Source organism: Excalfactoria chinensis, chromosome 4 (genome assembly GCF_039878825.1).
Source record: "Excalfactoria chinensis isolate bCotChi1 chromosome 4, bCotChi1.hap2, whole genome shotgun sequence".
NCBI lineage: Eukaryota > Metazoa > Chordata > Aves > Galliformes > Phasianidae > Excalfactoria > Excalfactoria chinensis.
The window spans coordinates 39,460,096-39,478,805 of record NC_092828.1 but is presented as its reverse complement, the minus strand read 5'-3'; the positions used below and the strand labels follow the sequence as shown (position 1 = coordinate 39,478,805).

The following is an 18,710-nucleotide window of genomic DNA, read 5'->3' as shown; positions in this document are numbered from 1 at the left end:
GGAGGATATGTCAGTTCTGTGTGTGTGTGCTTAGGTGTGCAGGGGAAAAAAGAGAATTTGTAGGTCGTTCTGTATCATCTTTGTGTTGGCATCTCCTCTTTTCCATCTGCTTTGCCAATTACGTAGTGACTGCATGTTTTATAGGCACCATGCTGGCTTAAGGTGCTCTGATGAACGTGAAAACTTAGTCTGGACTTTATCACACAAGAGGAATTGAAGGAGGACTTTGGAACATCGTCTGTGTTGCAGTGGCAAGAGTTTGAGGGTGACTCTGTGCTAAGAACAAGCTGTGAAGTCTTAAGTTTTACATGTAAGGACTCGCTAACTTTTCTGTTTTAATTCAGGTTTTTGTGGAGATGCAATAGGCCTTGTAGAAGTAGGTACAATGTGCCGACATTCTAATGCACATGGAGGTCTAAGGCAGGCCAGCCAAAATGCTTCCTGTAGGAACGTGAAGGTTTAAGTGGCTCCTTTCCCCCAGTTAAAAACAAAACGAAAATCATACCAGGAGGTTGAATTGGATGTTTAGCTGCTTGGATTTTAAAGGATTTGCCAGTGCTGCATTTGAAGCTGTAGTGGGCTGTGAGGCAGGCTGGCAAGTGTGGTGTAAGTAGAGTGCCTGAATGTTTTCCTTTCTGGAAGCATCGTTCTGCAAACCCTAGGCAGGCTGGGCTGCAGAATCTGCATCATTAAAAATGTTCCCTGTCAGCAGACGGCATGATACAATTACAGCTTTGGAGGAAATTTGGTTCTTGCTGGTAAGCACGATGTGACGCCTTGGTGAGGCTGAGCGCCATGTGGGCTCCTGACAGTGGGAAGTGCTCCGTGCGGCTCAGACGTGTGGCTTCCTAGCCAGGCTTCCAGAGTCGTCCTGGCACTGTGAGTAATTGCTTTGAGCACATTCTCTGATTTAGTGCTAGGGTGAGCTACATCTGGCACTGCTGTAGCTGCACTTACCTTTAAAAATAGAAGGGCATAATTTGCTGGAAATGCTGGATGTGGGAGTAAAGAGAGCAAAACGTCCTTGGAATTGGAAGAATTTTTGAGATGCCATTACTTCTAATACAACATTCTCCCCACTCCACGAGCTTTTTATGTCCAAAGAAAATGGGATTTTCAGTGTGGCATTTCTGAGAGCTTTCTGTCTCATTTTGCATCTGCAAAGGTGTTGCTTTGCAGCTCGAGGAGAGTTCAGAGGCTGTCAGCAGGGAAAGCCAGGAGTGGCCTTTGTGTTGTAAGTTGTCCGAAGAAATGGTTCAGGGATGCAGCTAATTCTGTTACGATGTATATGTCCTACCTGATGTACCTTGCTGTACTGTGTGTGTCATTGGCCACCAAACTGAACTTTGGAAAGTTAAGTTTTCCACTTTACACCCAAGAAGTTGGGAAAACAGTTATGGAACAAAAAGACTTTATAATTCTGCCCTATGTAATGGAATGACATGAAAGGAAGAAAATTATTTTTTAAATTTTTTTAATTATTATTATTTTTTTCCCAAGAAGCTTTCCTCTCAGCATCGGGAATCATCCTGCAGGAATAAAATGCTGCTGTGCCCAGGATTTAGGGAGGAAGCAGTATTGCCATTCAAAGGGTTGCTTGGCTGATGGTGTCGAGACAGCAATCAGCAGGGATGGCTTTGGTTAAGGAGTAGGAGAGCTACTCAGCTAATAACTTAGTTAAACCGGTGTTTGCAGCAGGATTTAGAGCTATGCTGAAGAGCAATCTTATCAGCTAAGAGGTTTGGCACAGGAAGTTGTGTCCCTGAACTTTGTATTAAGGAGAGTGTGACCGTGTGTGCAGTTAACTGACTTCACATGTGAACTGCACAAATGTATGGAATTTTGATAATGCATTGCCAAAAGTGTAGATATTTCCATAGCATGGGATTACTAGCAGCCTGCATTTATCCTAATTGCTTTTCCTTTGGGATGTCTGTCTGCCTGCCTTTCGCGTGAGGCCATTTCCTGCTGTCTTAGGATGGCTGTGCTGGATTAGAGAAGAAGGCATCAGATAGGTAATGGAGGCAGATAGAGATGTGTAAATAGGAGGTTGCTTATTTGGGAGAGTTGACACCAAACTGTTGTGTATCCTGTTAGAGATTTTGCTAATGGAAAAGAACAAACAAACCTGCATGTGGGAATGGGATAACAGGGATTAAGTGGTACTTGGTGATTTTCCAACGTGCTGTGCATTCTCTGCTTCTTTGACCATAGGAGGTCTCTGCTGGCTGTTCCATTGACCTGTGATGACTTTGTTTGTTATCTTACTAGCTCACAATCTGGGGCGTGAACTCTTACCCAGAGTTTTCTCAAAATAGACTGTGCTATTTAGGGAGTTCCCTCCCTATGTTTGTCTTGTGCTTGGTTCTTGAAAGCTCACTCTTCTTGTTTAACCTCTGTTAACATCCACTAACACTTAGGTGAGTTATGAAGTAACATTTTACTGGGTACTGCTTTGTGTTTTTATAGCACCTCCTCTCCCTGAACAAAAGCTGGATGCTGTTCTTTGTAACCTGAATCCTTTCGTTAAGTCCTCCCGCTGTCTGGACTGAGCTTTTCTCATAGCACTTGGAGTGTTCCATCTTCCTAGTAGTAGCCTCTATAATGAGGCTGTAGATGTTACCTTAAGCAGTGATACCAGACCAGTTACAGCAAAGTTCTTCAGTCATCATACCCATATGAAGAGGACAATATTAGGGAAGAGATACTGCTGTACATTAGGTTTTGGAGTTAGGTTTCAGGAATTAGGGAAGCTATGTAAGCTGATTGGAAAGGGAATCTTATTTTTCTTTCCGTTTAATGAATGAATGACCTGAGCTGTAGAGTGGTCTTCCATTAGGACTTGGATTCCCTCATTGTCATATTATGATACACAGAGCAGAATCTTCTGAGCAAGTCTGGAAGTGCTGTGTATGCCTTTATCTTGTGCTGGTTTTCTTCCGCTTACACTGACACAAGTGGGGAGATAATGATACCCATCTCTCTTGGTCCTCAGTTGCTGTGAGTAGTGCCTTGCATCAGCCCTCTCTATGCAGGCATACACAAAAGCATCTGTCAGATGCTTTAAATTGTGTCCTTACTCCCAGTGTTGGCCTGCTGGCTGTGTGTTCCTGAAGAAGAAAACCTGCACCTCTAAGCAGACAGTTAAGTGTTCTGATTTCTTTTTTTTTTTTAGTTTTTGTTTTTTATCAGGTGCCTTTTCTTCTGATTGAGTTTGAGCCTGACTTAGCAGCAATTGCAGGTGGCTTGGGGAGTTGGGAGGGGAAGGCAGCTCCCTGAGCCACAATAGCTTCTCCCTCCCACAGGGAGGCAATTATTTTAGTTAAGATTTGAATCTGGTATCCTTGCCTAGGGTGTAATGTAAACAACTGGTCACGTGTTAGAAGTGTCCTGTAGCAGAACGTATGGGAGCCATACATTTTCTCTTCCTACTACTGGCTCTTAGGTGTGTTTTGTAGCTGACTGCCTTAGATGTCCTTCAGTATTGATGTAGTGTCTGAATTGTAGAGTCATAGAATCCTTAGAGTTGGAAGGGACCTCTGAAGGCCATCTAGTCCATCTCCTCTGCAGTGAACAGGGACACAGCTAGGTCAGGCTGCCCAGGGCCTTATCCAGCCTCACCTTGAAAATGAACATGGCCTGTTCAGCAATACCATGTTCCCTTTTAGTCCAGCAGAGTACTTTATGAGATGTAGGAAACAGTATTACTCTCGAGGCCTACAGGATAGAGAATGCTTCTGTGCTGTGGCAAGAGAGAGTCAAAGTCTGAGGCCATGTAAATCTGTAACCAGACAGACTTGTGGGTTTTGTTCCATACCCAGAGATGTTCCTGCATAGATGGTATTTACCCTGCCCCTGCCAACAGAATAGGTTGGATATTAGGAAAAGGTTCTTCACCAGAGGGCAGTGGACATGGCACAGGCTCTTTAGGGCAGTGGTCGTGGCCCCAAGCTTTTAAGCAATGCTGTAGACGTTTGGTTCTTGGATGGTATTGTGTGGAACAAGGAGATGGACCTGATGGTCCTCAGGGTTTTTCCAACTGGGGTTGTTCTGTGATTCTGTGAATTAGGTTTCTTGGAATGTTTATGTATGACCAGGTAGCAATACTAGAATTGCCTCAAAAATGGGCTACGGCCCTCCGTGTTCAGACATCCAGTGAATCTGAGAGCACCATTACCTCTGCTGACAAAAGGCTGTTCAGCCCTGTTGAGGGCTGGTGAGAAATGGGCAGGCTTGTGTGAAGAACTGAGAACAGGGCAGTGTTTGTGATGAAAATTCAGCTACCTGTGTTTCATTTCTTCCTGCTTCCTTCGTTGGAATTGAGAGCTCAATTTTCCTTTCCCAACATTTCTTTCTCAGTTTTTATGCTGAAACATTCACAAACGTAGCTCATTTTACACCTATTTTTGGATATTTACTTTTGCCTGTCATGTTTCTGACGTGTGAGGGAACAACGTGCTATCCAGGCTCACTGCCATCATTTAAAATTCAAGCATCAACTTTATAGCCCACGTCAGCCTCTATTGTTCAAACAAAACTTAGGGTGATAAAATGACCTCCGTGAAGGTTGTAGAAGTCACCACCCTTATTTCTTGTCAGTCTGGTGGACTGAAAGGTCTGTGTGCTGTGAAACCAGGGGAAAACAATGTAGAAAGTCTGTGGAAAGTGTGTGTCCTTCAGATAAAGCGCGTGTTTTCCAGCAGCTGTTCCTTAAAAGCTGAGTTCCTAAGCAGTACCAGATAGTTGTAAAATATATTTTATGTTGCCATTTTAAGCTGTCCCATCCCCCTTTTGACATTTATGTTTGAATCTAGTGCCCTGCTGGTGAACTGAGGTAGCTAAGATACTGCTGTGAATCAGCCAGGCCTGCGGAATGTATGTGTTGCTAGATAACAGTAGTACTACTTAACACACCATGGTTGATGTCAAAAGGCAGTGATCTGGCCAGGCTGGCTCTGCCATTTTAGTGTACTTTTGCAGGTGGGATGTTTTTTCATGTCTCTTGAAAATGGTTGTTTTAGAATGCATGTGCTTTTGGTTCTTTTCTCTGTTATTTGGTAACTTTTATTACCATAACAAGATTCATGACTATTTGGAATAGGGAAGGATTCTTCCTGGTTGGGCTGCTGTAGTCTTCATATGTGGCTGTGCAAAGTCTGGAGAAGGAAATATTTCTGGTCTCATCTTGCCTGTGATCCAGTGTACTGAGGGAAGGGGAAGGGAAGCTGAATGTTCCCACATGTCCAGCTGGCTTAATGTTAAGCTGAACAGATGAGGAGGCAAGGGAGCAGAGAATCATTTAATTGGTTTAAACAAAGCAAGTCAAAGCACCTGTTGTGTTGGCATCCCAGTTTTTGTTAAATTTGCTTTCCAATGTGAAAACGGGGGAGTTGGGAAAAGTGTTTTAATGCTGATACTGTGCTTGTGAGCAACTTGTCCGCTGCTTGCTTTTTCCCCTTCCCTTTTTGCAAGTTGTCTAAATGTTTCCTCTCCCTTTCACAGTGGCAGTCGCTCTTCCAAAACCTTCAAACCAAAGAAGAACATTCCAGAGGGATCTCACCAGTATGAGCTGCTTAAACATGCAGAGGCCACGCTTGGAAGTGGTAACCTCAGGATGGCTGTTATGCTTCCAGAGGGTGAAGACTTAAATGAATGGGTTGCAGTTAACAGTAAGTTGGCTAACATACACACATACATGTATATATATATTTTTTTACATGAGGAGGGTGCTGAATGTGGGCTGACACTTGTGGGAAGACAATTGTGTACTTTCTAGTGATGTTTGCACCACTCTGCACTATGTTGCAATGGGGAGAGGAGAATGATCTACCATTTAAAGCTAAAAGATGCTGAGTGGCACAGTGAGACAAACTGAGACAACACTCCTTAAGCTTCTTGTTCCAAAAGTATGGTCCTGTCTTAAAAATAAAAACAAAAACAAACCTTGGAGGCTGAAGTGTGAGCATTTGATCACAAAGAAGCGTTGAGATAGAACAGCCACTGTTGTTTTCAGAAAAGAGCTTGTCTGTGCTGTCTTAATACATTTAAGCTAGTTCTTCAAAGTTGTTACCTGATAGTTTGGACAAGTCTCTACATGCTGAGTATAAAACCTTAATTTAGGTAAGTGTGAGAGAGCAGTCTAAGATGGTGAGACTACAGTGACATGTGTGTCCTGTCTGTCCTTCTGCCTGTCACAAACCTACAGACAGATCTTTGCAGTATTCCTAAAATAAGTCCCTTCCTTTTGTTTCTACGAAGCTGTGAGCCTTTGCTTTGGTAAATCTCTGATTTTAACTTTTCAAAAGCTGTTTTTCCTAGCTCTCTTTTTTTTTTTTATGCTAGAGCAGGTCAAACAGTGGGGATCAAACTGGTATATTCTGATTGCCTGATTATGTTTCCTTCTCCCTGCCGCATGATTTTGCTGCTTCCTCTTACCCTTTGAGAATGGATTAACTGAAATTACATTGTGCTCTGTAGCTTGTGTGGGGTTTTGGTTGCCACAGACTCTGTGCCTTATCTGGATATTTCCTTGTCTTTTGTGTCTGTGGCATGGCTTGCAAGTCCAGTGTTAATTGTGCACTGCAGTATAAATTGCATTTGAGCTAAATGTCTTGTAATTGCTTATTTTACTTGGTTCTGTCTGTATCTTTCTGTTCCTTGACATGTTTGGGAACTGACCTGTCATACTGACTTCTACCTTTGAGTTTTTTGACTAGCCACACAGTGCTGTGGGATATAACCTGTCACTCCTGCCAGGGAATGTTGAAGCTGCCAACACCATTCTTTATCCAAATTTGTTCACACTGCTTTGCAAAACTGCCTAGAAAAAGAGCCAGCCTGTTTCTATGAGTAAGCATTACTAATGATGCCTGAGATATTGCTTGCATCCTTCCCTTTTGGTGGTTCCTTCATTCTGTGGCTCTTCTTTCTTGTGTGACAGTGGTATTTTCATCTCCCAAACGATTTAGCCACTAAATTAGCTGCCTGGCAAAAGGCAGTAAACCATTTGACGAGAGTGGGAGCTACCTTTTGCTAACAGCTGCATTTTGTAAGGAAGTGGTCTTCTTTCGTGCCTTCTTGTAATACAGTGGGGCATAACCTTTATTTTTTAGAAGTGAATAACACCTTAGATGCTCTTTGATTTACAATGTCTACCACACCTAGTACCAGTTAATGGTAGCTGTGAGCCTCTTCCATTGATGGCGTTACTTAATGGGGAAAGGAAGTGTATGACTTCATATAGTAAGAGCACAGGAGCAATGTGCACCACTGCTACTTGCTCAGCTCTACCCTTAGTGATGCCTTATGGGAACGTATTGACTTATATGGAGATTTTTAAAGTATGTTAGTGTATTTAAAAGAAAAAAAAAAAAAGAGGAGTGTGCAATCAGTTTATTTTCATTTGACATCTTAATTCAAATCTATTAAAAAAGCACTTCGGAAGTACAATTCACCTCTATATTTGTAGTAGGTTAAAACGTACACCAGTGTGTGTTTAGACTAGAAAAGCATGTGGAAAAAGTAACCTAAATCCTCAGAACATAAGAACCGTGAGTAAAAAGAGGAAACAAAAATGTGAAAAGGCACCGTATTGCTTTACAGATGTTGGAAAAGAGGATCTTGCCTTTTCCTTGTTTGTCAGACCCTGCTGACTGTGGTGGATGGGTGATGTGTCTCAAGGCGTTTTGAGACTCGCAAATGTGGGATTTGCAATAATCAGTCATCTTGTCAAAGTCCGTGTGGGTTTTTTGAACGCACTTGCCCCGAAGCAAATGCTGGTCTGTGGTTTCTACTGGGAGCAGCGATTGGAAACTTAATTAACAGTTCTTGTGTACACATAAAAAAAACAACAATGGCTGCATTTAACTGCTTCTTTCTGCCTCCGCAACGTTGAATGTCACACAGCGCTGTGGGCAGTTGTGCTCCCACTGCACACCCAGAGAGGCTTTAGCGGCCCTCCTTGTCATCCATAACTTTATCAACCATTCTCACTGTTGCCATGCCATTTTTTTTTTTGCTGTTTCTTTGCAAGGAAAAAACATGTTTTGTTGCTGCGAATGAACTGCAGCAGGTGCCTGCCATAGTGGTTTTTGTATACTTCCCTCTTTCGGTACCTGGGAAGCTGTGTGGCACAGTTGTAGCTTTGTATCCCGCATCTGCTGAGCAGCAGTTGTGATTTGCTTCCATGTTGTGCATGTAATCTTTGATGTTTATGCTCCTGAATAATCAGTGAGGATAGATGCCATATTTAGCCCTCCCATTCCCTTAGCCATCGCTTACTTTAATAGTACACAGTATCTACTGGTGCTTACAGTTAGGATGTCAACCTACATCTCATTACAGCATAACTGTAATTTTCTATAGATTAAGCAAGGAATGTGAATTTGGGTTGACTGTCGAGTAATGCTCTGGCTCCAGTTTGGCATAGCACCAGATTGAGAGGACTGTATGTCCATTCTGCCGGGTCCTGCACATTGCTTATTGGAGTATTCACTGCTCACTCTTGGAACTAGTGACTCTGAAAAGGTCAGATTTTAAGTTAACACAAAAATGTCTATTTAACTACTGCTGGGGCTGGTTGCAGGAAAACCAATCCCATTTGATCAGAATGAAGAGATTTGTTTATCTGTTAGTCTGGGTAACATGTGCCTATTTAATGATGTTAAGGGCTTTATTCAAGTATTCCTGAAATTTATCTCAATAAAGAAGCAGTTTGTTCCTGAATTGCAGGCATCACGTAGGTAGCACTGGGGTAAACTAAGTCTGAAGTCCTGGTGAGCTCTGTCTATGTACCAGTTTCCCGTTGTGAGGACCAGCCTTGCAGATATGACTGCAAAACTGTAGCTGGGAAATTTCCTTTTGTCAGAGGTGAAAGGCCTGGTGCTCCAAGCAATAGAAGCAATATAGTGCAGACTGTGCACTGGGACATTCAGTCCATTTATACTTCATCTGTGGTTTCTTTCAGGGTGAGAGCATGTCAGCAGAATGGTTAAATCTGCAAAGCGCTGTAGTTAAATAGAAGGTGTTGAGCTCTTATTGACCACGCTTATTTTTTGTTTTCATGTTATTGCTGAATTTCATCTCTGCACATGATGAAAACATGAGATAGATGAATGAGTAAGGACACCAAAGCTGCTCCCACAAGTCTTAAGTTCCTGTATGCTTGCATTACTTGGGTTCATCCAGAAGTTAACAAGAGCGGTTGCAGAACAAAGTGGGTGGGAGTAATTAATAAAGTTGTTACATTGGGACCTTGCTCTTAGTGCTAAGAATTCAACTTCCATTTTGTAGCACTCAGTGTTGGTCCCTCTTTGATTTTGACCCATGACATCCATTGTTAGTTGTTGGTAATGTGCTATGCTCTCTAACAGGTGCACGGAGGCCATTCTATGAAGGGAGTTGAAGTGGGCTTTCATAAAGTGATCGCATGGTTACTAAAAACTTTATCGGCTGTAAGGTCACTGGAGAAGAGCCTTGCTTTCAAAGAGCTCACAGTGCTTGGGCATCTGTTTACAGTAGTGAGAACAGTGGGAATTGTTAGATGTGTTCACTTCTGGCCTTTCATTTCAATAATTCAGCAGTAGACTGTTTAAATGAAACTTAAAGAGGAACTCTTCAACAGAAATATGCAAGGATGGCTTGTAAAAGAGAAACTTTGTAAACTAAATATTAATTTTTGTTAATTAACTGCTAATCAAAGGAACCAAAGTCACTTGATGTTGTGACCATATGCCTCACATACCCCCACACCTCACCATCCATTCGTGGTTTGAAGATAGCATAAGTATTCTTTAGAAAGACAGTCTTTTGGAACAGAACCTGAAGGACACCAAGGGTCAGCAAATGGGTCACAGTTTCTGTACTTCAGAAGTTTACGCTTTCTTTTTTTATTAAAGGACTATCCGGGAGAATTTGGGGTTCTGATAAAGTGCACCAAACATTTAGAAGAGTAAATGACAGCTTTCTTTTACCCCTTTCCTTATTTATTTATTTCCAAGTAAGATTTTTGCTATAGTGAACTGTTAAAGAGTTCTTGCAACCAAGAACTGCCATTCTGCATCTCTTTCTAATACACCTTATAAAGCAGTGTTAATGAGAGTATATCACAAAAAATAATCCAGGACCCTTTTCAGCAGTACGTGTTTTACAGTTCAGGCTGTAGGAAGTTCGTTTTGCAATTAAACAGCAGAGTAATAATGAATGATTTAAATGCTTTGCAGCTGTTGACTTCTTCAACCAGATCAATATGCTTTATGGAACCATTACGGACTTCTGCACAGAGGAGAGTTGCCCCGTGATGTCTGCTGGCCCAAAGTAAGATCATTTTTACTCATTGTTCAGTGTGTAATTCTTCAGATGATTTTGCATTCGAAAGAGTCTGGCTCAGCTGAGTGCCAGAGAGAGGATAACCTCTGTGAGTAGAAAGGGTGTCTTCTTTTGTTATGTGTAGACTGAGAAAGCTTGACCCTTTGTAAGGGACTGGGGAAATGAAAGGTTTTTATAGTAATTGTTTTATTTAGCCTGGGAAGCAGCCTGGCCATCAGAACTGCTTTCTCTTTTTGTTCTGAAATGTTAATGAGCCCTTCTCAAATTAAGACTTGAAGCTTTCATCTGCAGGCATTCAACTAGGAATAAGCAAGATCTTTCTTTAAGGTGTTTGAGTAGGTACTATAGAAAGAAACTTGGCATCAGGTTTGAGTAGTCTGAGTAAATTCCCTGTCCTTTCACTCAGTGAAGTTTCACTTCCTTGATTGTTGCTTATGCTTTTGTGCAGACATCCAGCATTGTGTTTTTGTTTGCTCTTCAGCTTCCTAGTGTTTTTCAGAGGGAAAATACCTGAATTTGTAAGCGGGTGGTGATGGGAAAGCACTGCTTCCTTTTTACATTAAAATCTTAAATAAGCAACAAAGAAAAACAATCCTCTCCTCCACCTTTTCCTGCTTTCTAATGATGTATGTTGTTACTGTCTGAAGGCAGTGATCCCAGCCAGCAAGGTGGGGAGCTGAGGGCGAGCAAGAGAGCTGCTGGGGGAAGAACTGCTGAGGCTGGGAGGCTGTGAGCTCTGTGAGGTGAAAGCAGCCAGACTGAGGGAAGGTTTGGTTTGGTGCTGCATTCTTAAACTAATGATGGCTGCTGCGGAAAGCCAGAAGCAGCGTGGGCAGGCAGATGTGCTGCTGCAAAATAGGGAAGGGGGTGAAAATACAAAAGAAAGAAGTTTACTGTTATACAAATGAACTTTGGAATGAACTTGTGCAGTGACATGGCCCATTGTCTGCTTTGTGCTTCGGCATGCAGAACAGACTCTTGGTTATTAAATGAGAGCATGAAAATATTTGTTTGCTTTATTGTTTGGCTGATGAGAAGCAGTTACATGGGGAGGAAGGTTAATTATTGATGGCTTAGTTTTCTGACTGCCAGTCTAAACAGTTTATTTCCCTCCAAAGAGACCGATAACCATTGACTGAAACTTATGTAGTGCTCAGTTATGAAGCAGGCTAGAAAAGAGACATTAGAGGCTAGGAAATGCATTCTGCCAACTTTATAATAGGGTGGCCTTATCCCTAGGATTTGCTGAGCATTCCCTAAAGTCTGCAGCCCCACCTGTGCGCGGGAATGGGTTTTGCAAGAGAGGGTCCAAAGTGTTCATGTGTTGGAAGGGGCCCTGGGCAAGACAGGCACAGGAACAGAGATGGGTGAGGCTGCAGTGATTGGCAGTGGAGTGAGCGCTGTGCGTTTGGTTTGAGTGAGCATGACCGTTCTTTAGGTTAAAGGTGACCTGCAGAATTTGTGTTATGGAGGTACTAGTAGAAACCATGTTAGCATAACAGCATTGTTATTTACAGTTTTGGTTGTTTTTTTTTTTTCCCCTTCTGTTTCTTATCTCTACTTCATGTTATCTTCTGGCTCAAGACATTGAGTCTTATGAGCTCCTTAATGCTTCTAAGCTGAAAATTGCTGGCTGCTTACAGCCACAGCTGAGCTGCCACCATTACCGCTCACTCATCTGTTTCAGACAGAAGAGCGTGGGTTGGCTGGAACAAATTCTGTAAGGTTGCCTGAAACAGGTTAGGCAGCAGTAGCGTGGGGAGAACTAAAAGCACCGAGCGCTCTGTGGCTTTACAGTCTTAATTTCCTGTAATTTATTTGTTTTTTTTTCCTTTGCAAGTTAAGTCCTGTAAGTCACTTGCACAAAGCCGGTATAATTGCATCCACACACGAACCTTTCTGTTTAATAACTCTGAGTTTGTACTATGTTGGTATTTTACAGACTCGTGGCTACATATTCCCAGTGGAAAAACGCTTCTGGTCCATATATTAAAAAAACGGCTATAAGCTGCTAATGCTTACATAGCTGTTTGGAAAGCACTGTGGCTTGGTCACAGTTGTTACAGCATGACTGACAAACCTGTATCAGTCTATGGAAAAACTAAACCAGATGTGATGAGTAAATGCTTAGGGCTGGGTAGGTAGTGCTTGGGCCCGCTTGTTCATCTCAGTAGCAATCTTGAACAGGAGGCCTTCACCCAGGCAGATCAGTTTTGGAGAACCACCAAAAGCTTGGTCCAGGTGGGAGATGGGGAGCTGACTGCTGACTGTTAAGTTAGGAATGAGAAAGTACTCACTGAAAGCTGGCTTTCTTCATGTCAGCAGAATGGCCATTATCTGCTGTAGGGTCCCTTAAATTTCTTTTGGACTTCTCTTTGTTGGAAGGATTGCTGAAATAATCTTTAACTGGGTTAATAAAAGATTGGCATAAAAATCAAATAGAGATCCCTTGTGCCTGCTACACAAGTCAGTGTCTGATTGCTTGAGAAAATCACCCGTTTGATTTGTTCCAAAGTATATGGTTTCTCATGATAATGTTCCACTCTTTTCACATCTGCAAGACCAAATGCTTTCTACCCAAGTGAGCTCTAGTTGGTTATCATTTCTTACTATCCTTATATCACCATCAATGCAACAGGCATGATAAATGTGTTAAAAACTTGCCTAAAAGTATTTTGAGCACTATGGTGCAAGGAGTGTTTTCATTATTTGTAAGAACAAGGAGGAAGGACATGCTTGCTGCATTTTTCAAAGCGGGTTTTCTGGATGGAGGCTCTGAAATGCATGTTTAGGCATTTGATTGAGGTGGTTAAGCTCACTCTTAGTGCTGGTGAGAGCCTATTGATTGTCATGAGGTTTGTAGGTTCCTGGTGCTTCTAAGTTTGGATTTTAAATAACACTCTGGTCAGCTTCTCATAGATCCCCCATGGTTACAATAAACTGTCTTTGAATGTTCATTTGCTGTCTTCTGCCCAGCGTGTCCTTACCAATAAGTACAGAAATAACCAATGAATCAAGTCAGTGAAATACCCCACATCTCTCAGCAGCGTTACTCCTTTTGCGTCATCTTGATGCTCTGTGCCTTTTGACTTGGTGAAGGTTACAAGCCCACTGTGTGTGGGGAGTCTGTATTCCCTTTTGTCAGGGTATGTCTTCAGTATTTCTTAGGAGCTGTGTTACTTTAAAGGTAATTCTGTGGCACTTGTTCCTCTAAAAAATGCAGGGAGAGCGGGCTTCTAAGGGAAATGGACTATTTGGATGAGAGCTAGCATTTAGCTTAGGTTTTCTCTTATTATTCTACTTGTCTCTATACGAATCTGGCGCCTTACCTCAGAGTCTGTATTTGTCCTACGTTATTAATGCTTAAATCTCAGCATTAAGGTAGTGCTGGCTGGTGAGGAATACTGATTTATTCATTTATTTATTTTACTTATTTTTTTTTTCATGCTAGAAATGCTGTGGTCTGTTCAGCGTGCATGGAATTTTCTCATGTATTTTGAGATAAGATTTAAAATGGCTTTGAGACCTTTTGATTCCTTACCATTAGAAAAACAAGACCTTTTAATGCAGTTGTTAGCAGCACACTCACAATTGTAGCATTTGTGTGTTGAGAAAATGTTTCTTTAGTTATTGTTCTTACAAAACCAGATTTGTTAGAATTTCAGGACTAATCAGTTAGATATGGTTAAGTTTTGCATAAAATGATGTGAGTGGCCTTGAAAGCAGAAGATCTTCCCAAATACCCCCATTCCCTGATACTAAGTGCAGCTAGTCAAGTAGAGTTCAGGTAGCATTGCTTGCAGCCCAGACACTGTGATAAGGCACAGCTGTACTGAAATATAACAGTTGAGCATGTTATCCTCTATGTAAAGTACTGACCAGTAATAGCATCTCTTTGAAATCTTTTAAAAAGAGCTGGGATAGATTTTCTGTGTGGTGTGTGTGTGTGTGTTTGCTGTAAAAGCATGAGTGACCTGACCGTTCCACCCCTGCCATTGACTTTTCATTAATAATAAAGGGCGGGGTGCAGCCATCCTGACCCACTGTGCATTTATTCCTTTGGGAGGATTTCAGAGCTACAGAGCTCAGCAGTCCCTTTTGCTTCAGGCTGAGCTTGCTGGCTGTCCAAGCAGGGCTGACTGGCCTAAAGCAGACGTGGGTTAAAAAACAAACAACCCTGCTCAGACGTTGCAGTTTGGCAGGGGATATTAAGACATGCACATTGGTACTCAGCAAGAAATAGAAAGGAACGCTGTGGTTCGCTTGAAAGCTGAGACTATGAGCATCAAATATAGTTGGTTTTCCCTTTTTCCAGCGATGTGTTCCCAAGATAAGCTGTCTTCTCCGGTGTCTGGACTTGTGTGGATTACACTCCCCATGTCAGTCAAAAAAATCTGTTCCATTCTGATTTTGAGGACTTGTTTATGTCTGCTTGTTCATGCAAATTCCTCCTGTTTAATGGTTTTCCGTGACTATAATTCCTCGGGTTCAAATGGTACCTGTAAAGTCAATGAAGCTGGAATCTACTCATTAAATAAGCTACATGTCAGCATTATTAGCCTTACAAGTAGAGAAGGATAAAAAGAGTACACATTTTATTGCTCCATGATGACGCCGGTGTTTTGTGAAGGTGTGATGCCACCTTATTTACAGATAGGAAGATCTAAGCTAAAAAACATCCCCAAACTACCCAGTGAATTGGTGATATGTCTGGATAATGAGACTTTGGGAATCTTGGTCTAGTTTGTGTGCTGGATGGTAATGCTAAGCTATTAGATGCAGATTAGGGACAACTGTTTAATCTAGAAGCTTCCTCAAGACTGTTTATTAAAGTGCATCTTATACTTGCTTCCAGTTCTTAAATAGTATTCCTTGGCATTAATTTACCTCTGAATCTCTTCCTAGTCTCTTAATACAATCATAATTTAGCAACGCTGGCAAGAATCAGTGTAGTTGGGTTATCAGTTAGGCAAAACCTGTAAGCCTAATTTCAAGTGGAGAATTTAATGCAGTTTTCTGATGTTTCATTTCAACAAGTTGTAATCCTTTTTTTCTCTTTAAAAAGAAAGAAACAAAAACAACCCAAACTGCTTTAGAGAAAGAAAAAGTAGCTGTTCCCTTTTCAAGCAGAAGTGCCCTATGTGCAGTTAGGAACCTTACTCCTACAGCAGCTTTTTGCTGTACAGGGATGCTTTAACCACAGGTTGCCATGTATATTTTGACAGGAGTGTTAGAACCGAGGATGAATGTGTTGTGCCTATGAAAAAGGAAGTTTTTGGAAGCCTCCACCGGTTATAATGGCTTGCTAAAGAAGGATTGCAGGTTGGGTCTGGAGCAGCTGCAGATGACATTAGGAACTTTTGGACCTTAGGTTTGTGGGAGGGTGTGGGTATGGGGAGTGGTGCAGGAAGAACTTCCTTCCAGGCTGTGCTAGGAATGATTCACCTGTGTTAAGAAATGTCTTCTTGTTGTCCCAACCCAGGTACGAGTACCATTGGGCAGATGGGACAAACATAAAGAAACCAATTAAGTGCTCTGCGCCAAAGTACATTGATTACCTGATGACTTGGGTCCAGGATCAGCTGGATGATGAAACACTATTTCCTTCTAAAATAGGTAAACAAATAACTGTGAACAATGTATTTGGGTTATGGTTGTACAGAAATATTCAAGTCTTGTAGCATTGAAAGGTCTCCTACGTGACTCTTCCTGAATAGGACAACTGTAAAGGTAACGTTGTGGTTGGAAGGGCGCTTTCATCTGTTAAGATAAAATTAATGTGTGCATGAACTCTAGTCCACGCGTTAATACTTTTAATAAACATCTAGCCAACTCTGATGCAGGCGGTATTGTTTCTACTCAACCGTCCTTTCTGATAAAATCTTTTTTTTGTTTGTTTTTTAATTATAAAAGGCGGTTTGTTCCCTTAAAAGTAAGTAGGAGGGTCTCGATATCTTATAGCCAGTAGACTGCTGTGAACTAGCAGATCTTCAGTGAAGGAAGGGCGCTTGGTCTTCACTGGGAACTATATATATATATATATATATATATATATATATATATATATATATATATATATATATATATACTGGGAACATATATATATATATATATGAGTGGCTTATTTCAGAAAAGGAGGTGGGAAATAATGGGCAACCACTGATTCTGAAATAACAAGAAGAAAATCCTGTTGGAGACATGAAGGACTATTTGTTCTAGGCTCCTAATCGGCAGTTTTCCAGTACAGTACTACTCATAGGTTTATGATCCATTGTGGAGAAAGGGAGGGAGACCTCTTAATTGCTTCTATTTTGTGAATAGTTTCTGAGGCATTTGACACATTTTCAGAAAGCTTATTCAGAGAAACAGGGCCACCTGTCAGAATCAAGTGGCGTTTGTTTTTACTTATGGTGGGCAGATATGCAAAGGAGGCTGCTTAGTTTGGGAAGAAGTGACAGAAATGTAAATCCTCCCTGTTCGGTAGATGTGAGCACAGCACCTTCTCTTCCTGTGGCAGTTATTTTAGTGTGTCAGTGTAGAGTTCAGAGCTGGGGTAGAAATTTGCTACTGAAAGGAATTATATTGAATACTTGCAGTGATTTTTAAGCACCACTTTAATACGCTACATCAGGACTTGATCTTCCTCTGGAGCATATATTTCTGTGAAGACTTTGTTTTGTTTTTTGATAGGATGTACTTCAGAAATGCTGTGATGTGAAAAGGGACTTAAAGGCCACAGTGGATAAGCAATTAAAAAAGAACTTCCCATGTGATGCTGTAGCCGGTGTTGGAAATGTGATGTGCATATATAAGCAGGACAGGCTTTAATAGAGCATGGAAATTGTATTTTCAGTATTTGAAAGCATTATTGAGATCACTGTTAACTGCCAGCATACAGCTTTGGCCTCTGGCCTTCACACAGGACTTCGCAAACTGGACAGACTCCAAAAGAACTAAGCTGACTGGCTAATCTGCTACGTGATGAGAAGTTAGTCAGGCTTGATCTACTTTAGGTGGTTGATAAACGTCTTTTTTTAGTCTGTGGATATGTTGGCTAAATAGATTACTGTTCCCAGTGACTTGTGCACTGATGAAGAGCCACTGTTGAAGCTGTTTTTACATGTTCTATGCCATTTTCACTGAAATGACTGAAAAGAGCATGTGTCAGAGTTACTCAGCAATAGGTAAGAATGCAGTAGCCTCAGGCTAGGGGGTGGCGATGGGCAGGATGGAAATTCTCTTCATGAGGCACATAAGAGAGCATTTTGTGAGTGTTCCGATACCAGCTCAATATTAATGCAGCTTCTCTTCATGGAGCTGTAAGAGAGCATTTTTTTTTTTAACTGTTTCAGCTACCTACACAAAGTTATCTGGTGTCACTTAGGGGTATCCTGTGTTATCTCTTCAGTGAGACTCGGTGCCTGCAGGAGACTTCCACTTATCTCCATTGGCAGCCAGAGGCCAGGCAGGTACTGAGAGGGCTTATATATTTGTATTAGATACCTCTGTTTGAGCATCTGAATCCATTCACACAGCAAGAAGATGCTCCGTGAGAGGAAGTTCTCCAAGGAACTGTCTTGATACATGACAAGACATAGTAGCTGGAAGCTGTAGCTAGGTAGATTCAGTGAAGAATTGTAGTCCAGTGTGATTGGGGGTGAGTTCATAAGCCTCTGGATTACAGGAGGGAGAGAAACATTGTCTCCCTGTGGTCTTCTGACAGGTTTCTCATTGTGTGTCAGTCGAAGTACATCATGTGATTTACAGACAGAATTGCTGAGTGAAATGTAACAGCCTATCTGCAAAAGGTACAGCTGGAGCCAAGAAATAAGGTTGGGTTGTATTGGCTTTCAAAATAAGTGAATGTGGCACGGGCATTTAAAAATAAGCCATCTGTTTCCTTATTTCTAGGTGTTCCGTTCCCAAAGAATTTCATGTCAGTGGCAAAGACGATTTTGAAGCGCCTTTTCCGAGTTTATGCTCACATTTATCACCAGCACTTTGATCCAGTGATTCAGCTGCAGGAGGAGGCACATCTTAACACGTCCTTCAAGCACTTTATATTTTTTGTTCAGGTAAGCGTGGCAGGAACATTATAGTTACGGATATAATCTGGAAAAATAATTGACCGAAGTAACACTCATTCTGTTTCTTAACAGCTGGTATGTTTGCAGTTTAGTAGATACCTGTAAGGCTCTAAGTGTCTCATTGTATTTGTATGTATATTTACTGCTAGAAATATTGAAGGAATTGTAAAGTTTTCAGTGAAGTGTTCATTTGCTACCCAAGTGAATGCCATATAAAGTGCTCAATCTCAAATAATTAAACAGAACAGTAATTCCTTATAGAAGTAAGCTAGGATGGTCTCTGGAACTATTGATTGA

The 18,710-nt window shown here is 41.5% G+C and overlaps 1 protein-coding gene across 1 annotated transcript in view; it reads left to right on the top strand.

The window, feature by feature from the left end:
* MOB1B (MOB kinase activator 1B) overlaps positions 1-18,710 on the top strand; it is a 38,046-nt gene that overhangs the window by 13,377 nt on the left and 5,959 nt on the right. The window contains exons 2-5 of the mRNA XM_072335304.1: positions 5,503-5,669; positions 10,221-10,314; positions 15,809-15,942; positions 18,238-18,401. Of these exons, the coding sequence (XP_072191405.1) occupies positions 5,503-5,669; positions 10,221-10,314; positions 15,809-15,942; positions 18,238-18,401 (559 nt within the window). The remainder of the gene's footprint in view (positions 1-5,502; positions 5,670-10,220; positions 10,315-15,808; positions 15,943-18,237; positions 18,402-18,710) is intronic.